Source organism: Emydura macquarii, unplaced genomic scaffold (assembly GCF_026122565.2).
Source record: "Emydura macquarii macquarii isolate MOO-44397 ecotype Brisbane River unplaced genomic scaffold, CSIRO-AGI_Emac_v2 contig_2805, whole genome shotgun sequence".
NCBI lineage: Eukaryota > Metazoa > Chordata > Testudines > Chelidae > Emydura > Emydura macquarii.
The window spans coordinates 1134559-1154366 of record NW_027132942.1 but is presented as its reverse complement, the minus strand read 5'-3'; the positions used below and the strand labels follow the sequence as shown (position 1 = coordinate 1154366).

The 19808-nt window shown below is 54.1% G+C and overlaps 1 protein-coding gene across 2 annotated transcripts in view; it reads right to left on the bottom strand.

The window, feature by feature from the left end:
* Positions 1-19808, bottom strand: part of LOC137166177 (phosphatidylinositol 3-kinase regulatory subunit alpha-like) — a 130095-nt gene that overhangs the window by 8418 nt on the left and 101869 nt on the right. For both annotated transcript variants that reach the window (XM_067567821.1, XM_067567822.1), the window contains one exon: positions 13817-13948. In XM_067567821.1, the coding sequence (XP_067423922.1) occupies positions 13817-13948 (132 nt within the window). The remainder of the gene's footprint in view (positions 1-13816; positions 13949-19808) is intronic.

The window sequence follows — 19808 nt, the reverse complement described above, 5'->3', positions numbered from 1 at the left end:
TCTTTTAGGTAGGGTTTCCCGAGGACTGAATCAGCACACAGCTCAGCGGATATGCTGAAGGGCAAAGGGAGAAGCTAGAAGGATAAAGCTGTGCTGAACATCTGTGGCGGGCTCCCTCTTACAAATGCTGAGAAATGCCCTCCCAAAGGAAGAGAGTCAGGGGAGCGCATACTGCCTCAAAGCCTTCTGGATAGAGGGAGGGGATAAAATTCAGACCCGCTTGTTCCAAAAACACCTGACCTGAAGGAGAATCTTCAGCCATTATAAGCCATATAGGGCTTATGAAACACAGTTCTGAGCCTAGCAACTAGATGGCAGCCGCACACAGACACATCAGCCACTTGCGTGTTACAACAGCTAAAGAAACGCCGTCAAGATATAAAAAACCCTGCTGCTCTGTCACTTAACAATGAACGGACACCTAGCACAACTGAAAGGAAGGGTTTTTTGGGCTCCGATCCGGCCCCCACTTATGCACGTGCTTAACTTCAAGCTTCCAAACAGGCCTGCAGCGCAGCGCCCCCCAGTCTCATGACCTGCCAAGCCATCCATGCCTGCAACACCTGGACGGTCTTTGGAGGTTTCCCACCCCATGCCAATGCGGCTCAATGGGGCTGAGCGTGTGGGAGTCCAAGGTCTGTTGCACTGGGCCAGCAGCTGAGAGAAGAGTCCAATAGGCGGGAGCTGGGAGCTCCTGGCTGGCCCCGTGGTGGGGATCTCAGGAGAGGCGTGAGGTGTGCAGACAGCAGCTGGGGTCGCACGACTGCAGGAAGCCTTGCTCCTGGAAGAGGAATCAGAGGGGGCACCCAGCTCACCCGACCGACGCTCCCAGAACCAAAGTTCAAACTCCATGGGCCAGGTTACGTCTTTTGCTCAGGCCCCTGCCAAACGCGGAAGGATCCAGGGAGCCGGAGGTGCCAGCTGTTCCAGCCAGAGGGAAATCCCTGTCCTGCAGGCAGTTGACGTGTTACCCACGCTGACTCAGCTGTGGTGACGGCGGGAGAGAGAAGACGGCACCTGAGGAGGCTGGGAAGCTGGCCCCAGCCTGTCTGCGCTGGGTCTGGCCTATGCATTCACAGAATGGAGATGGGGGTGGCCAGGGCTTCCCAACAGCCAAGGCATCAGTGAAAAACCTGAGCCGCTCCCCAATTACCTGAGAGTTTGTCTACACAGGAGGTTCCGGGGCAGCAAGCGAACGCGCTGGAAATTCACCTCCCGGCTCGCCCTGCAGCAACGTCTCGTGTAGAGAAGCCCGAAGTGCAGCGCTTAGTTTGTAATGAAAGAGGGGGTGCGGGGTGGCGGGGGTTCAAGCCAGGCCACCCCATGCTGCGTGAACAAAGTTTCTGGCCACTTAGTTTCCTACCGCGCCGGGAGAAAGAGGCAGTTTCCCTGAGCGTTAGCCTCTCTGTCTGCACGTCCTCAGTGTAAACGCTGTAGCTCGTCGCTCTGGTGCGCTAAACTGGAGCTGCCAGGGTTTTGCCAACCAAACTTTTCATTTGATTCTCCCCAAATGGCTGGAGGGCGCCAGCCCCTCTGTCGGGGGGACCCCTCGAGCGTTGGGGCGACGCTCCGAGCCCGGCTTTGATCCTTATCTGCGTGCACACCAAGGCTGCCAAAATCTCTCAACCTTCAGAAACGTTTTTGGGGCAGCTCCCTCTGCCTTCGTCAACTGCCCCCGCACTGGGGTCCCTAACAGAACCCCGCCCCCCATGAAAACACACCACGTCACTGTGTGGATTTTATAGCACTTGGAAGAGTCGAGCTTCAAACAGGCACCTGGTCTGAACCTTAGCGATGGGAGGACTGCCGCCCTGCGCGAACGCACGCACATGAATTGAGAACATGCACGTGTGTGCACCAGTGACTGCTGCCTCAGCCGGCAGGGCAGGTTGGAACCACAGACCTCTCCAGCTAAAAGCATAAACGGTTACAGTTTGAGCTAAAATAGCTCAGCGGGCTGCTACCAGAGTAGAGCTTCCGTAGGCACACGCAGAGGGTACCTGTAACATGCCCGCACCAGTGGGTCGCGTGGGAGAGAGGAAAAAATCAGCTGCCAGCTGGCTTAAAGGATGCGCCTTTTGGGCTCCCCTTTTTAAAGGGAGACTGGCTTTGTTTGCTTAACTCTGGGGCTGCTTTTTCTCTGATTTTCCCCCTCCTTGGACCATGCCCCCCCCCCCAGGGTGATAACACAAAGTCACACATCCCACCCCTACGCCCAGCATGATGACGCAAGAACACAACCCCGACCCCCACGTGGCTCTAATCCCGCTCCCCCACTGGCTTGGGCGGCTTTTTTAGACCAGTCCGGGCTTGTCTTTGAAGTTTTCTGCCCACGGTAGCGCTTTCATTGAGCAGGACGCACAGACGACTGGAATGTGACCAGCTTTCGGGCCGCACGGGAGCAGGAAGCTCAGCCCTTCCCGGGCTCATTGTGTCTAGCAAGTGGCTTGCTGGAGTCTCGCTAGCAGGAGCCCAGACTCCCCCATCCATGTGCAGCTCCGCAGGGTGGGAGCTGTGGACGCAGGATGGGGCTGCCCAAGTCTGCAGCTCTCGAATTAGATGAAGCAGCTACAAAGAAAGCCAAGGAATAAAGGCAAACAAGGCGCTTGATCCAACCCCTGGGGCCTGATCCAACTTCCCTGTGGACAGTGGGAGTCTTTCCATTGAAGCAGGCCTTCTCTGCACTGGCAGAATAAAATAAGTAAGAACGAGTGAGTGCTGGAGTTAAACACAGGGCTAAAGATCACCACCGCCCGACCGTGGCCAGGCTGCTACGTGAGTACTTACCAGGCCCAGTGTTCCTGCCCTGTAGCTCCGAGTTCAAACCTCTCTGCTTGCAAGAGCAGTCTACAGTTCACAAAACGTGCGCTGGCCCTGCGATCCTCAGAGGGGGGTCAGAACTGGGAAGCGGCAGCTCCAGGAACAGGCAGCTTTCCAGCTCTGAGTCTCTGGGGCTGTCGAGCAGTGGTTTGACAGCTGAGTCATGGAGGTTTGAGGTGGGAGTAGAGGGGGGGATCCCAGGAGAAATGTGGTTGCTCCATCGTGGCCATGCGTGTGGAGGGATCCCTGCAACATGCGGGCATGCGACTCGTTTGCCCGGCGAGCCCTCTAGCCGATGCAATGGCTGGCCAAAGAGGCAATCAGAGGAGGAGAAAAAAGCCAAAGGCGACGTGGAAAGCGAGGCGTTGTCGCTCGTTAATAGCTCATTCAATCTGGTCTTGTTCAGCCCCGTGAAATTTAGCCAGTTGCATTCCCCAGAGCGATCTCCTGGCTGGGTTCTTTGGTCCCTCCAAGGCGAGCCAAGAGCATGATTTAAAGACGTGCTAATCCCGCTGAAGGTGGAAATGTTTTATTCCTTCAGACAGGAAGGTCTCGGGTAGTTATAACAGCAACAATAATTGTCCGGAGGGGGAAATCTTATTTCAAAACTTGGGCTCAGAAGAAGGGAAAGGGATCCAAGTTTTGAAGAGAAGCCGAAGTTTAGCCGTTAGGGTGACCCCGTGACCGGGATCCTGCCTGGCAGAGCCACTGAGATTCTGGGCACCAAGTGGGAAGGACAGTCTGCGGATCTCAGAAACAAAGGGAAACGGTGCCCTGCTGGGCCTGCCCTGCCGGTCCCTGGGTGATGCTACGACCTGCACTGCGGCGTGGGAGACACGGAGCCAGGTGCTGGAGTCTCCCTTGCAAGGGAATACTTCATGTTGCTCAACAGTGACCCCTTTCTGGCCTGCTGTGAGCTACAGCGTGGCAATGGGTGGCTCTGAAGGCCGGGGCGGTGCAGGCTGAGGTGCCAAGTGACCAGCGAGGCTGCTGAGGGCATACAGAGAGGCAGCATGGGGCAGTGGTGAGCATGCGAGGTGAAGAATGGGGATTCGATTCTCTGCTCTGCTGCAGCCTTCCTGCATGTCCCTGGCAAGTCACTTAGCCTCTCCGTGCCTCAGTGCCCCCATGTACCAGGGGGATCATAGCCCTGCCCTGCCTCGCCGGGGTGTGGGAGGAGAAGAACCGTAAAGCCTGTGAGGTGCTCATGTACTGTGGGGATGGGGCCAGATCAAGACCTGGGGTACACAGAGGGCCCCTTGTTGGGAAAATGTATTTCAGCAGCGGCCGTCGGTGTCTGCACTCATCCAGGACCTGGTTTAAGATGGAAGCCCGGGTGCGAAACAGCAGAAATAACACCACCTCATGCGCTGGTGAGGGCAGAGGCTCCTGCTATCATAGCACTTTGATTGACGTTACTTGGGAGAAGGTTTCTAACTGCGTGCGCAGGGGCTTGCACACTCAGCCAGGGAGGGCCTGGAAATAAGACCACTGCACGGATGTTAGTGCTATGCTGGAAGGGGCTAATGGCTGCCACCGGGAGAGTCTCAGGGGCAGTCTACACTGAGACCTGTATCGCTATGTCGCTCTGGGACGTGGAAGAGCCACACCCTGGAGTGACGTAGTCCCCATGTAGACAGCGCTAGGCCAATGTAAGAATTCTTCTGTCGACCTAGCTACCCATCGGCATAGGTAGCATCCACACAGCGGCGCACCTGCTGCGTATTAAGTGTAGACAAGCCCTTAGCCTCAGCTGCAAAGACGATCACAGACCTCGTTAAAACCAATGAGGGCCAGGCACCCTCTTTCAGGCTCAACGGAACGTGCAACGGAGCCACGTTATGCAGTAAAACCAGCTGCAGACAGTGGTGGTGACCACCCATGACAATAGGCCAGGTGACAGCTCAGATGAACAGGGGCTTCCCTGCTGGCAAAGGCAGGAGCTAGGCTCCTGGTTGTGGGCTGTGTGTTAGAGGCAGAGCAAGCCAGAGGAGGAGCTGTGAGCCAGAGAGGAAGCAGAGACACAGCTCCCTGAGCACACAACTCCCTGGAGGGGCAGACACGGAGGTTTCTGAGCAAGGAATAAATGCCTTGTACATACATAAGATGATACCCCATATATATCTGACTTCTATCACCGATATCTCGTTCTGATCGAAACAGAGCTTCCGGGCTGCCAATATTAGCTAACTGCTTGGGCCAAAGAGACAACTTCATAATGATCAATAGAAAGGATTGTGAGGCACAGCTATATTGGAGTGGCACACACTATATCCTATAATAGAATAAAATAATAACAGATAGTCAGACTCATTCACCTTTATCCCTAGATTGCCCTGCGCTGCCTTTCTTTGGCTGGTTCAGCTTTCACAATGCCATGTTAGATGCATATGCCTATGTGCAGGGGTATCTCTGGATTCATAGATTCCAAGGCAGAGAGGACCACGGCGGTCATCTAGTCTGGCCCCCGGCATAACACAAACCAGAGAACGTCCCCAAATAATCCCTAGAGCAGATCTTGTAGAAAAACAGCCCATCTTGATGGAAAACTTGCCAGTGATGAGGAATCCACCATGATCCTTGATAAATGGTTGCAGTGGTTATTTACTCTCACAGTTAGAAATCTGCCTTACACCCTGTCTGAATTTGTCTAGCTTCAACTGCCTGCGGTTGGATCACGCTATACCTTTCTCTGCTAGGCTGAAGAGCCTGTTATCACATACGAGTTCCAGAGGTCGGCACTTACAGACTGTGACCAAGTCACCCCTTAACCTTTGCTTTGTTAAGCTCCTTGAGTCTCTCACTGTAAGGCAGGTTTTCTAATCCTTTCATCATTTTGTGGCTCTTCTCTGACCCGTATCTAGTTCATCCACATTTGTTTTGCACTGTGGGCACCAGAACTGGCCCTGGATTCGAGCAGTGGTCGCACCAGTGCCAGACACAGAGGTAGCATAACCTCTCTATGTGCTCCTACTCGAGATCCCCTGTTTATGCATCTCAGGGTCGCATTAGCTCTTTTAGCCACAGCTTTGCACTGGCAGCTCACGGGCAGCTGATTACCCGCCACAACCCCCAAATCCTTTTCCGCCACTGCTTCCCAGAACAGAGTCCCCTGTCCTGGAAGAATGGCCTAGAGTCTCTGTTCCTAAGCATAGACATTTCCACAGAGCCGGATTCAAACACATCTTGTTTGCTGGCACCCAGCTTACCAAGCGATCCAGGCTGCCCTACCAATAGAGATAATGACGACCGAGAGGAGTTGGGGGGAGAGCTAAATTGCCCCATGTAGAGACCTGGCTCCATCCCAGAACTCAGTGGTAACTGACCACAATCCGCATTGGCCTTGTCTGTCCCCCAGACTCCATCTGTCAACGGCTGCGACCGGCCCCTAACAGATCAAATGGCGCATGCTTTGCCTGCCTAAATGCTGGATCAGGATCTCAGTGTTTTCCCCGGCGCACACGTGTGCTGTGTGCAGCAAGGGCTGGATTCAGAAAGATATTGAGGTGCCTAGGCCACGTTCATTTCAGTGGGAGCGAGGCAGCTACGAAGTACCTTTGTGAATCCGGGCCCCCGGACGCTGCACAACTTCCCCCCGGGAGCAATCATCGGGGCAATCTTTCTAGCAGTAACTCCGCCAGTACGGGAGATAGGCGAGCCTCTCAGCCACACCTCCACAGGTTGAGAAACACACCCGAGGTCACCAAGAAACCGAGCTGCTAGAAAAAACGGACACCAGGAAGAGCACAGCCACAATGCAGGGCTTTGCATTCAGTAAAGGAAGTTCTTTTTGGTTGCCAGGACCCCTGTCAAGAACATACCAGTGGGGAATAAAACGTGGGCCCTCTGGGGCTGTGAGCGTGTACTTCTACAGTAAAAGGACCACCTCCCCAGCTACTGGACTAGTAACGCTCCAGCAGTGTTCATGAGTTCATGGGCAGATCAGGCCAGTCGGAGGAACGTGGGGCCGAGAGACTCAAGGTGTGTCATGGCACCGTGGCCTAGGGGATCCGACTGGCTGATGGTGGTGGCCGCGAGTACAACATCTGGTACAAGAGCCTTGTGGGGGTGTGACAGCTGCACTTTGGAAGCTCTGGGGACAGGTGCTGAGATCCTGACTCAGCATTTGGTCAGGCCAAACACATCCAGACAAGTAAGGACTGAACGAAAGTGGCTGATGAACAGCGCTAGATAAGAGCTGGGGCATATCCTTATAGCTCCAATCTCCCAGAGCTTTCCTGAGGAGGTCAGGATCATTACCCCCCATTTGCAGATGGGGAAACTGAGGCACAGGGCAGGGATGTGACTTGCCCCAGGTCACCCAACAGGCCAGTGGCAGAGCTGGCAATAAGACCCCAGGTCTCCTGGCGGCCCAGTCGTCTACCCAGTAGGCTACTCTGCTACCCCTAAAGAATCGTGATGTTTGCCTATTCATTTTTAAGTCTTTGCTTGTTAAGTCCTTTCGCACATCCACTTGCTTATGCTAAGACAGCACTCGAGGGCACGATACACGGAAGACAGGAATGCATTACTGGGCCATCCCGCACAGCCCCTGTCAGTACAAGATAGTTCCCTGGCCTACAGTATCCCCTGCAGGGCTTGGTCCGAGATTAGTTTTTCCACTCTGGGTAAAGGATCAGATCAAGTTCCAGCTGGCTGGGTTGTACAAGTCACAAGCAGCCCAGGACAAAGGAAGGATGCTCAGTGGTGGGCTGGAAGCCGAGGAGACACCATTAGTAAACTGTCCGAGCCCGAATCTTTTCTTGTGAACTCATGAAATTCCACTGCTGGGCAACGCCACCCTAGACGCTTCTTGGAGATGGCTTCAAACCGTCTCCGACCTACTCTGTGTACAGGCTTCCAGAACGACGCTGGTCAAGGTAAAGCCTTCCATAGCGCTTTAGATACCAGGCAGGTAGGTACCTTAGAAACGCCAGAGAGACACTACAAATTCTTCTGGGCAGGGAGCGGATCTTCCTATCCATTTGGAAAGCAGCCGGTACATTTTGGATGCAACCCCGAAAGAAATAACATCAGCCACCCAGACAGCTAGCTAGCGAGCTCTGTCTAGTCACGGGAAGGGCTTCCGTGCTAACGGCCCAGGCTTTGAGAACGACTGATGAACCTGAGTGGAAAACAAGGCTGAAGTAGTGAACGGCCATAACGGTTTACCCCATGTATTATGGGATGGAGCCCCACCCCTTCCTGATTGATGTGAGGATCAGCAGGACTTCCACTAGGCAACCAACATCCCCACACTGCCACCGGGCGGCAGCTGTACCTTACCCGCTCCCTGCCGCCCACAATCCCCGGAGGTTGAGCACCAGGGGAAGTCCTGCCTCCCGTGATCTGACTGAGAGTTGTCTCAGCGATCCTTGATTGGCTCCCGGGTCCTATCTAAGCCCATCAGGTGCACCAGGAAATGTCCACCGTCCAGGCAATGGAGTGGATCCCTGGCTAGCTGCAATCCCGCCTGTTGGCAGGGGGTTAGACTAGCTGGACCCTGTGGTTCCTTCTAACCCTACGGCTCTTTGATTATAGCTGCCATGACCATGCTGCTTCTCAGCCTCTGACCTCCCGGTATTCACCTCGGCTCTGCCTTGGATTCTTGGATCTCTGCACAGACCCCCACACCTGGTATCAATCCTGGGCCCAATTCCTGACTCTGTCTCTGCCCGCGGCTTCAGTCCTGACTCTGCCTCCGACTTGACTCTTGACCTTGATACTAGCTCTGATTCTTGGCTCCAGGTCCTGGCTCCTGCCGGTCTTTGCCCAGGATCCTGACACCTTCCTTTGTGGGAGTTTTCCCCTCTCTCCGTTTGCTATGCCGTTGAACAAAGCAGCAAGTTCCCAGCCTGCAGCCCTGTGAGCGGAGCATTATTCTGGTTGCAACGAGTTGTCCCCTTACAAAAGAGGAGGAGGACTGAACCGGGATCTAGGAGTCCAAGGTTCAGTTCTCAGCACTGTTCCAGATTCTGTGTGACCTGGGAGTCACTTTGCGTCTCCATTCCCCATCTGTGAACTGGGAATCACATTTCCCTGCCTCATGCTGGTGTGATGGGGATAAATTCACCCACATGTGCAAGGTGCGTATATACCCTGGTGGGGGCTCATAAACAGAAAGAAGAAATTCTGCTCTTTGGCTTTCTCCCTGCTTTCTCTCTCCTAGAAATCACTTAGCCGGTCTTTGGATCCCAGCTCTCCTGCTGGATGAACTGAAGATTGCTGCCTGCCTGAGTCTTTCCAGCTCTAAGCACTTGGCCTGTCGCTTCAATGAAAAATTCAAATAAAACCTAACCTGTAACAATCTAACGTATTTAAGCACAGGCCAAAAAACTCACAGAGACCGAAAGGGGCTTCCAACATCCTGAGCTCAAAAAGCAGAGATTTTTTTATGCCCATATAAAGCCAAAACTTGACAAGATTACAGTAAAATCGTCCCGAGCGCTTGAGCCAAAGTATTGTAATAACGCTTTCTTCCTGGGCCGGTAGTACAGGGAGCTGGCAGCCACTTGGACTTCTGGCCTGGGCAGAGCACACCGCCTCAGAGCCTAGATCCTTTCAGTGTTTGAGGCAACACCACCTGTTCTAGTGTCTATGAAGCAGAGAGAATATGAGGACTGTGCGGTGGTATTTGGACACAGCTTCCTGCATTTTCCAGTCAGTATCTGTGATTCCTTCCAGGAGGGACAAGCTAGAACCTCGCTGCTGCCTTCGCTGCAGGGTGGATTTCTCCAAAGTGCCACTGGTTTTGTCACTGGGTGCTGTTATTTAGGAGACATACGTGCACCTGTACAAGAGGCCAGCAAGTCATGCCTACCCCTCGGAGTCATTGCTAAGGAGCAAACCCCCGGAGCCATCAGTCTTCGCTCAGGAAAGCTCTCTCGCTGATGTCAGTGAGAATTTTTGCCTGATAGAGTAAAAAACAAGCAAGGACTGGGCCAGCGTTGGGACTGAGTATCAGTATCAGCATCAGCTGAGTAGCTCTGCTTGCGCAGTCACCAGCAGAGGTTTAGTCCTATTAGAGAAAGGCCGTAACCCAGATCTTGGATCTGACCACGTCCGAACCTTTGCTCCTGACCCTACAATGGGATGGACCAGAAAGGACAGATCCAGACTCTCACCAGGCTTTCTGCTCTGCTTGCAGAGGCCTATAGTTGACTGACAGTTCTTTACTTCTAGGACTGAAGAGAGCTTGCTCCTGCAGGGCGTGTAACACTCAAGGCATCTCAGCAAACGGTCGCTACCGGTGATGTTGGCTGAGCAGGCATATGCTCACATGCACCCGCAGACACACACACTCACTTTGCTGAGGGAGGGAGTCTTGGGGTTATCCCACGGCTATTTTCAAGGACTGCTGAGGGATCTCTGGTCTCTGCCCCGATAACCACCGGAGATGGGCACAGGCGGCTGTGGTGTCACATCTCCGCCCCAGGGCAGGGATTAGACTCTTTGCTGCTGGGTGGAAATTCGTGGTGTTTGGCTCGGTCTGTGGCTGTGAATAATCCAAGGGAGGGGCTCTTGGATGCTGGGGGATTGTGCAATGCCTTCGCCCTGGTCTGAGGAGGAGAGCTCGTTTGTTGTGATTCACGTCACGGGTGAGGATTATTTAGGAATTCTACCACCGCCTGCCGCAGAAGCACAAGCGGACTCGTGAATTCCTCGGCGCACACAGCTCAGCAGTGCTCGGTTTTGCAAGGGTATGAGGGGGAAAGAAGGAGGAACAGGGCAAGGGAGCTTAGAGACTTCCCTCGTCCATTGTGCTGCCACACCATTTCAGTCCCCTGGCCTGCTGTGTGTGTGCTCGTCTCCCTTTAGTGGCTGGGCCCATGGACTATAACAGCCCACTACTTCCCCGTGGTGGAGGGAGCGCTCCTTTAGCGCAAGTGGGAGAAGCCTGTGATTTGCCATGTTGGAGGCCCTGGGTTCAATTCCTATCCTTGACTATGGCCTCTGGCTGAGGTCTCTGTTACAGGCCAGTTATACACGCACTCCCTGGTGCGCAAGGACTAAGTGAGCCCAAGCGCCCCTGCTGGTGCTGGACTCCCCAGACCGGGCCATGGTCCCCCATCGCACCCAGACACAGCGCACCATGAGGAGCAAGTCCTGTCCCTCTGGAAAGCACTGTGCCTACTTGAGATACGGCAGCAGCTGCCATGGGGCCCGTGATTCTCTGCACCGCTGTCAGGCACACAGGAATTTAGGTTATCCCCATGGAAGGACAGGATTTCCTGGAGTTGGCGGAGCCCAAGCCGCGCTAGGGAATGAAACACTCAATTCTGCAGCTTCGGATGCCTCAACATCCCCCTGCCTTGGAGGCTGTTCGGATGCAGGGCTGAACAGCGCAGCCTGTCTTGGTTTCCACCTGCCCCGAGATGCCACCCTTCTCATACTACACCTGTTGAATCCCCCGATCAAGCCAGAGGCAGGCACAAGAAACAGGACCCTCTTCTACAAGTCAGGTCATCAGCGGAGGGCCCAATTTCCTACCCCCATCACCCGCTCTCCTCTTTGCTTGGCCCCTGACGGGGCGTCTCAGGTGTTCTAAGCGTCTAACCCAGGAGACTCAAAGAGCACAGCCAGCCCAACCCCTCATACAGCCAAACAGCTGCCCTGTCTGCTCCATACCATCCGCACCCTTGCATTTACCGAGTGTCTCTTAAAAGCTGCTGGGCAGAGCACGCAGCTCATCTACAGTGGCTGCAGTTACTATCCACGCTATACCCATTGCTATCCATGTGGTTATTTCCCCCCTGCAAGCATTTGGGCGTGGCGGTGGTGGATGAAGGGCAGAGGGAGATATCAGGCATATGCACCTGATTTCTCAAGAAGCTTTCAGTGTCTTTTAACCCTTTCTTTTCAATTGAGATTAAAAAGGAAGGGGAAAAAAGCAGCTGAAAATCCTACTGTAAATGTCCCCACGAGGCCTTGGGTGGAGCAGGGCGGGACTGGCTTGTGCTGGTGAGTTGTATAATGATCATTTTCATGATTATTTATGATCTCTTAATGCTTTTCAGCGGTAAAGGCCCAGATCTGCAGCTGGTGTCAACTGTCCTAGCTCGCTAGACTTTAACGGAGCTACGACAGCTGACACCGGCTAAGGATTGGCCTCTCAGGTGCTTGCCTGAAGAGTTTATAGTCTGAGGCCCTGATTCTGGAAAAGCCTTCCTTATGTGTATCGCCCGTACGCATGACTTCCATGGGACGAGTCCCAGGAGGAAGGGGAGGCGTCAGCGCTGCAAACATTAGACAACAGACGACGCAACGGGGAAGGGAAACGACATAAAACCATGGCATTGTTAAGGACTGGTGTTTGTTTCGTCACTGCTATCTCCGAAACTGCTGCGCAGCGTTTGCTCCCTGCCCTAACCTGGTGTGCGTTCTGCCTGTCCGCTGCTGAGCCTACGAGGGGCCCAGCCCAGAGCCAGCTGCATTTCAGCAGTGTGCAAAGTGACCCATAGCTGTCATTTGTCTATCTCTGTTTGTATAACACTCCGGGCTCCTTTGGGATTCAACGCTAGTGGGGGACCACATTCACCGCTGGGGTAACTCCACCGACAGAAGGGGGCGATTTGGCCCATTATTGCCCCTAAATCTCAATGATACATGTAGCTAAGTCACTCATTTGCACCTGGCTTCGAGGCTTTCCCTTCACGGACTGGCTGCAGTAAGGAAGAGCATCTGAAGAATGAATCGAAAGAGAAAAACGATACTTCTTCTGGTGAAGGGCTCTCCGTGGCTCATTAATGTTTTACCATCAGACCCCTGTCAACTGTGTCCATCTCGGGATGCCACCCCATTGACGGATACAGCCGGGAAAACGGGCTCTGCAGAGGTGCGTGCTTTCCCTCTGACATACCAGAGGGTCGAGAGGTTGCCGGCTGCATGACAAATGATGGATGAAGCAGGGAGGGGAGGCGGGGATGTCACTTTTAATGGCGATCGATTTCTTGCCCTTGATATAACACTTGGGGTGGGGGGGTTCCCACGCGCTCTGAAGAGCGCTCCATCCATCCATCCCCAGTGGATTGAAGGGGTCATTATGAACAGGGACCTGAAGAGATTATTATAGACTGGCTTTTGTCCCTGTCTCCCATACAGAAAAGCCTGAAGATGCCTGTTAGGAAGGGAGAATGGGGGAAGCAACGTGTTCAGATCATTTCGAGATTCCATGTCTTCGGAACATCAGTTACCAGGAAGCCACAGCTCAGAGAAACGTGAGTAAAGCAGTGACTGGGCATGGGAGTCGCTGGTCTGGGTTCAATTCCTTGCTTTTCCAGGGTGACCTTGGACAAGTCACTTGAAGATGACAGTCCCTTTTGGTCACCGTTTGTCTGTCTCATCTATTTAGATAGTGACCTCTCCAGGGCAGGGACCGTCTAGCAGGGCTCTTGCTATACGTGCTCTGGGGACGTACAGCGCCTAGCACGATGGGACCCCGATCTCAGATGGAGCCTTTAAATACTACTGCTGAGGATGGATTACATCGGAAAAACATTCTGGTACAGAAACCCTTGCAACGCAGACACGCTTCCTGCAGCGATGGCGCCTCATTCTATATCCTTGTCAGCTAACACAAGCTGAACAAGATCAGCTAAGTTCATTTAGCTGGGCTCATAAGATCTTCTAGAGGGAGACCGCTAAAGAACTGTGAGATGCCCATGAGGAGGCAGGGTGGGTGATTTTGTGCAGGGAATCTTTCCTGATCCATGGCCCCAGTGAGATGAAAGCAGGTACCACTGTCTTAATGTCTGGCATGAGACATTAAGCCTTTATTCCAACCTCCTGTGGGCATTAAAACACATCACTGTGTTTGTCTCAAGAGTCCAAGGAGAGAAGGAATCCTGAGAAGTGAATTCCCCCTGCAGAGACTATTACCAGGAGACCCATGGCTGCCCCTTCCCCGGGGGTGGTATCTGCTATACATTTCAGGGAACTTCCAAATCCCAACCCACCCCTAACTCTTCTGGGTCGGTAAAGCAAACGGGTTGATTACCTTGAGCAGTGTAGAGTAATTCGCTGTATATTTCCGGGTAGATCACGGGGCATGGGAGTTCCTGGAGGTACCACTTCAGCGCCTGGGCCAGTGTTTGCCCATCAAACGGGTCCAGGTCTAGAGCTGATGCATCTGGAAGGGGAGGAGAAGAAGAATGTCACTCGCAAAGGCCAACGAGACAGACGAGCTGGGGGGAAAGGACTGCCCCAGAGCAAAACCCTCCATTGTGCCGAGGGATCCCGCATGGAGGCTGAAACGGACAAATCCTCACGGCTGCAAATAGGTTCCCCTAAGCTACGCCCTGCAAATCTCTCACAGTTATCATTTCTGCAGCCCTACAGACAAGAACAATGGCACTCACAGCTGGCCGGTGCTAAGGCATCCTATTATTTTTTTGCTACCCCATCCTAGCCAACCCCTGCCAAGTCCTTCTTCGTCTCATCCACCTGGTGGGTGAAATTCCGACTCCACCGTCGTCAATGGGGCTAGCATTTCTCCCCTTACGTCTTGTCTGTTTAGACTGAAAGCGCTTTGAGGCCAGGATGCTCGCATGCTGTATTTTTGTAGTGCCGAGCAGAATGGGGTGTGGACCTACAACAAAGCTCTGGAGGAGATGGCCAATTTTCAGTACGCTGTAATTCGTGGAAAACCATTAAAAGCAAAGGAAAACAAAACAAATCAATGGACGCTGATTCTTCCTCCTCAGAGAGAAGTCCATAATTTGCCTACAAACAAAATACTGGCAATTAGAAGAGACAAGCACATCACAAACCAGGGGGCACCCAGTTATATTCCCGGTGTTCCAAAAATTGCCCCTTTGAAAAGAAGAGTAGCTGATGAATTACCCTCTGGGTGTTACACACTGCAATTGAGTTTTGAACCGAGTGGCTCAGAAGAACCCGCCTTTGGATTGATTTGTACATGGGACCTTAACAACAGTTACATCATCCCAAATCACTTTTACCACCACACAGATAGGAATCACTGAAATGCGGCTGCCTCTGGAGTGGAGCATGGCAGCATATAAAAGCACAAAGCAACCCTACAAGGACGTGAAGGATGCCGCATTTGGTAGAAAGTGTGGCGGAGGTGGAACAGAATCACCCAAACTGGAATCTGTCTGGGATGCTGGTGTCAGCACTGGGACAAGTCCAATCGGATATTTAACAAGCACAAGAGACCCAGAGTGGCTCTCACAGCAGCGCTACACAGGGACATTGCTTCACCACTCGTTCTGAGGGAAGAGCAATGAAAAAAACCAAACCCAGAACTCTTGTACCCTGGGTTTTCCTTGGAGGTCTCCGAGCCAAGCTCTGGCAGGGGAGTTTGCTAGAGGATAATAATCCCGCATCAAAGGATTTTGAGATTTGGCTTCGTTTTGAAATTGGAACCAAACATGAAAATTTCAAAATATCCATGAAGGCAAATCCTGGGAGGAGGAAGGGGTGAGGGAGGGGAAATCGGGTTCATCAGAATGTTTCCTTTGACCAAAAATACCGAACATTTTGTTTTGATTTGGCCTTTGTACATTTCATCATCTATAATAAAGTGCGAAATACAAAAAAACGGAGCCAAGGGGCATTTCAAACCGAGACGCTGAAACATTTCATCCCGAAAGTGCTGAACCGGCCTGTTTGGGCCTTGTCAGAACTTCCCTTTCCCCAGTTTTTGTGGGAATTGAAATGTCACTGAAATCGACGGGACAACTGGATGTGTGTCGGGTCTGACCAATTTTCCCCACTGGTTCTACCAGCCAGCCCAAGCCCGGCTCACTTCCAGAGACCAAACTGGATCGCAGTCCAGAGGGCTACAAGGGCAGGCTCAGCAGCCAGCAGAATGGCTCTGAAAGCCTTCAGTCAAGAGCCAGAGCCAAAAAGCTGCGCCCCGGAAAGCCTCCAAGGCAGCAGAGGTGGGGGATTCCACAGCCTGAGGAAGAACCTGGGCAGAGCGGTTTCTGGGCTACCGTGCGAAGGGACTGGACAGTGCCAGAAGCTACAGAACTGCTTGGGTGCGCTAGCCTCCATCTCCCATCAAAGGCGAGTCTCGGACTGCTGGTACTGCTGGCCGGGGTCGCCGGGGAACGACGCCGTCCAATCCAGCTGGGGACAGACGCGATTCATCCGAGCGGGATCCATCGCAGCGCTCCGCCGCGTCTCCCGACAGGCACCAGAGTCACCCCGAAAAGACAACAGCCCGTCCTGCTGAGCAGGGGCAAAGGCGCCTCGCTCCCTTCCCAGTCGGGACCTCCTTTGCACAGCTCCCTGGATGGCTGCTCAGCCACTCTCCCCCGTGACCGGGGTTTGTGCTCCGACCCAGGGAATTTACAGAGGCCACCAGGTCATCCAGCTGCTTAGAAACGTGCAGTTTCTTGGCCCCCTTTCCAAAGCACCACGGGCTGGAGGCAGGATGGATAGGCTGGCGTGACAGCTGTTTACATAAGCGCAGGCCAAGGTGGCTGGGAAAGATCAGCCGTGATTGTGAGCATAAGTGGTGTTAATAACTCCTGGTAATTATTAGCACCAGGGACTGAGCCCTCTGACCGTTAGCTGGGTGAAGTGTCCAGCACGGGCGCAGCATCCCAGGAACGGGGCCGAGCATTTCCTTGTTTGGAAGCCTCTCGGCAGGGGAATCTCAGGGAGATTTGTGGAATGTGCAGAGTTACTAGGGACCAGTCACCACTAGCGTGCCTCCGTTCAGCTCTGCAGACAGACTCCCGGGATGCACTGGGCCCATCAGGTGAGTCTTTGCACCAGTGACTTCCTCACACCAAATGCCGATTGCGTCTCCGTTGCGCACGCTTCAGCCAAAAGCTTCGGTCTCGCCAGTGGGGAAACTGAGGCATGGAGTCGTTAAAGTGACTTGACCCAAGTTCACAGGCCAAGAAAGGAAACACAGGGGTCCCGTCTCCCAGTCCTCTGCTCTAACCACTTCAGCACACTCCCTGGGCCTCATCAGCCGCCCTGAGTTATAGCAGAGGAGGACCACTGTAAACGCTAGACCGTTTTGGATAAGAGTCACGGCATGTCTCTCACTTGGTGGGGCCAGCTGCGTGTGGCAGCGTGAGGTCAACGCATCTCCGGCCGAAACCCTTTGACGCCAGGGCGAATGGAGATTCAGAAAACTAGCTGCGGTGCTCCTAGGGGTATGGAGCTGATCCAGTACTCTCACTTTCCCCCACCCCCCTTGACGAAGGCCTTTGCTGTATTTGCATGAGAGCCATAGACGAATACGTGGCGTGCTGCTGGTCTGTACTTAAACCTTTCACCAGCACAGCCACGTTGAGGTGTGAAAATAAACCCACCCTCCTCGCTAACCTAGCCATGCCAGCAGAGTCTCTGGTGTGGATGCAGCTATGTTGGCCAAAAAGACCCTTTGCTGGTACAGCTTATTTTGTCTGGGGAAGCGGGATAAGCTCTAACTGCAAGAAAACTCCTCTGCAGATCCAAGCTGCGTCTCCACGGGGAGGGTTTGCCGGGACAGCTATACCGGTGTGGCTCTCCCGGCAAAGACTTGCGGGTGTAGACAAGGGACTAATCCGGGAACGAGCAGCAGAGTCACACCTCGGGCCCAAGCCACCACCTGCCCTGGTGCTCGTCTGTCTTTTTCGCCCGCGCCCGTCTCCACGCCTTTCTCCTCGCTGGCCCCACACAGAACGACCCCCTTAGAGTTCACCAAACCTCCACCCTTCTTCTTCCAGGCTGCCCGCGAGACGTCAACACGTGCCCACCACCATCAAATGATAACCCAAAAAGGGGCTTCCCGATGCATCCTGGCCCTGGCACTTCCTGCTGAGATTGAAGATGTTCCTGGCAGGGACGGTAGCTCTGGGGCATACTGGGTAATGCTGAGCACAGAGCTGGTGTTACACTAATGAACAATGCCCATTTTCCATGGAAGCAGCCTTAATTGGCCTCCTTGGGTTCTACCAGACTCACACACGGGCTGGTACAGTTGCCACTTGCGCCAGCAAACCTCTGAACCTGGCACGGCCCCCTTGGGCATCAAAGAGCCGCGGAGGGAGGAGGGGGAGAAAACACAAAATCTGTTCGTGCAGGAAACTGAACAGACCCCAGGACTCATTGCTTCGGTCTCACTTTGTCTGTCTAGAACCTCAGCGCAACGATGCCTCGTTCTGGATCTAAAGAGTTTCCGGCAGGAACAGCGAGGGCTGCCCAGTGCTCACGGCCCACGGCTGCGACTAAGCGGAGGGAGACCCTTTCGAATGAGGGTCTGGCTAGCGCCCGTCCTACAGGGCAGACGCCCGGCCTCAAGACAGGGCGATGCTCCCCCGCACCTGGCCCTACGGCGCCACCCGCCAAGGCTGCCGCTGTGTCGCGGTGCAGCATCGTCCCATGGCTTGAGAACAGCCAGAGCGGGGCAGGCCGATGGCCCGTCTCGCCCAGCATCCTGTCTTCCGACCGTGGCCGGTGCCAGGTGCTTCAACGGGAACGACCAGGACGTGCAATTGGCGAGTGATCCGTCCCGTCGGCCCCTCCCAACTTCTGGCAGTCAGAGGCCAGGGACCCCCAGAGCAAGGGGCCACAGCTGTCCCAAACTAGAAGCCCACAATGTCTTAACACAGGCACATGAAACAAAAGCTTCTGCCCTCTCTGGGGCTTTTCCTCAGCCTCTGCCCTGCCTGATCAGGTCCTCCTCCTCCCTGCCTGGAGAGCTTTCCCCCGCTGACTCACGGCCCTGCAGGATCCTTCCTGCTCCCTGCAGTCTCTACAGATATAGCCACAGGTCGTTTCCTGAGATTCCCCCTTTCACTGCACCTGCCTCCTCGGAGCATCCTGCCTTTATAGGAAGCTCCCTCTGGCTTCTTCCTGGCTGGGCTTTATCACTACTTAAGCCTGGCTCCTTTTACCCCAGGAATCACCTGATTCCTCTCAGGTGGGGCCCACTTCTGTAATCAGGTTGGCTTAGCCCCAGGCTCTCTGGGCCAGCCCCTCTGTTACAGCCCATCAGGTGATCCAGCCCCCTGGCACTAGGAAAGCAGGATTCCTATTACATCACTGGGGAGCGTGTGCTGCAGGTCTCTCCCCCCCCCTTCCCCGGTTCCTGACCTCCAGGGAATACGAGTCTGTTATAGCACCAGCCAGCCAGATGCAGCTCTTTACCTCCAACTACAACAGCTTTTGCTTTGCTGCGCTCAGGACGGCGCCGGTTCAATCCCCGCTGCACCAGCCATCGCACGCGGTGCTCCACCAGGCACCTCCGGAGAGACAATCCCTGCGCCCAAGGGTTTACGATCGCAAAAGGCGAGGCAGGACAATGGCTGAGGGAGGAAGTGACGGGAGCAAGGTCAGAAGCCGACCCCAGGTCTTCTGACGCCAGGAGCAGCAAGCCTCGGTCTTGTATTCCTGGTTCCCCCCAGTTAAAGTAGACGCCACCCTCCATGGGCGTGGGTCAGAGAGATGGGAAGAGACTTGCCAGTGGGGGCATTTTCACCCCCAATCTGACACCTCCCTTCTATAAGGGGGCAGCGAGAGCCCCACACCAGTGGGTCACTCAGCGGCACCAAGAGGCAATGGGTGTTCTAGCAGAGAAAGGACAGATGTGGGACATGACCTTTCTGTGGACACAGACCAGGGGCCTGGCACGGCAAAGGCCGGAGGCCTGGCCCACGCCTGAAAATTAAGGCTGTAAATCCACTGGGGAGAGCTTTCCTTGTGCAGAGGAGCATTAACTCCTCCCCAGAGAGCCAGGCACAATGCAAACTAGGGGCGGCTCTTTCAAGAGCAGGCTAAATATTTGCAGTCTCCCCTGACATCAGATTACCCCCCTTTTAAGCGGCAGGGCCTGACTCTGATTCACGCACCCTGACGCTAACCAGGAGCGACTCTGCTGAGGCCAGCGGAGCGCCCATGATGTCAACCCGGTGTCAGCGAGATCAGACTGGAGCCCTTAATGTAAAGATTAAGAGCATTTAGGATGGGAAAGGGCCATATTCAAATACAGGCAGGGGAAAAAAGAAGTGAGCTGATGTCAA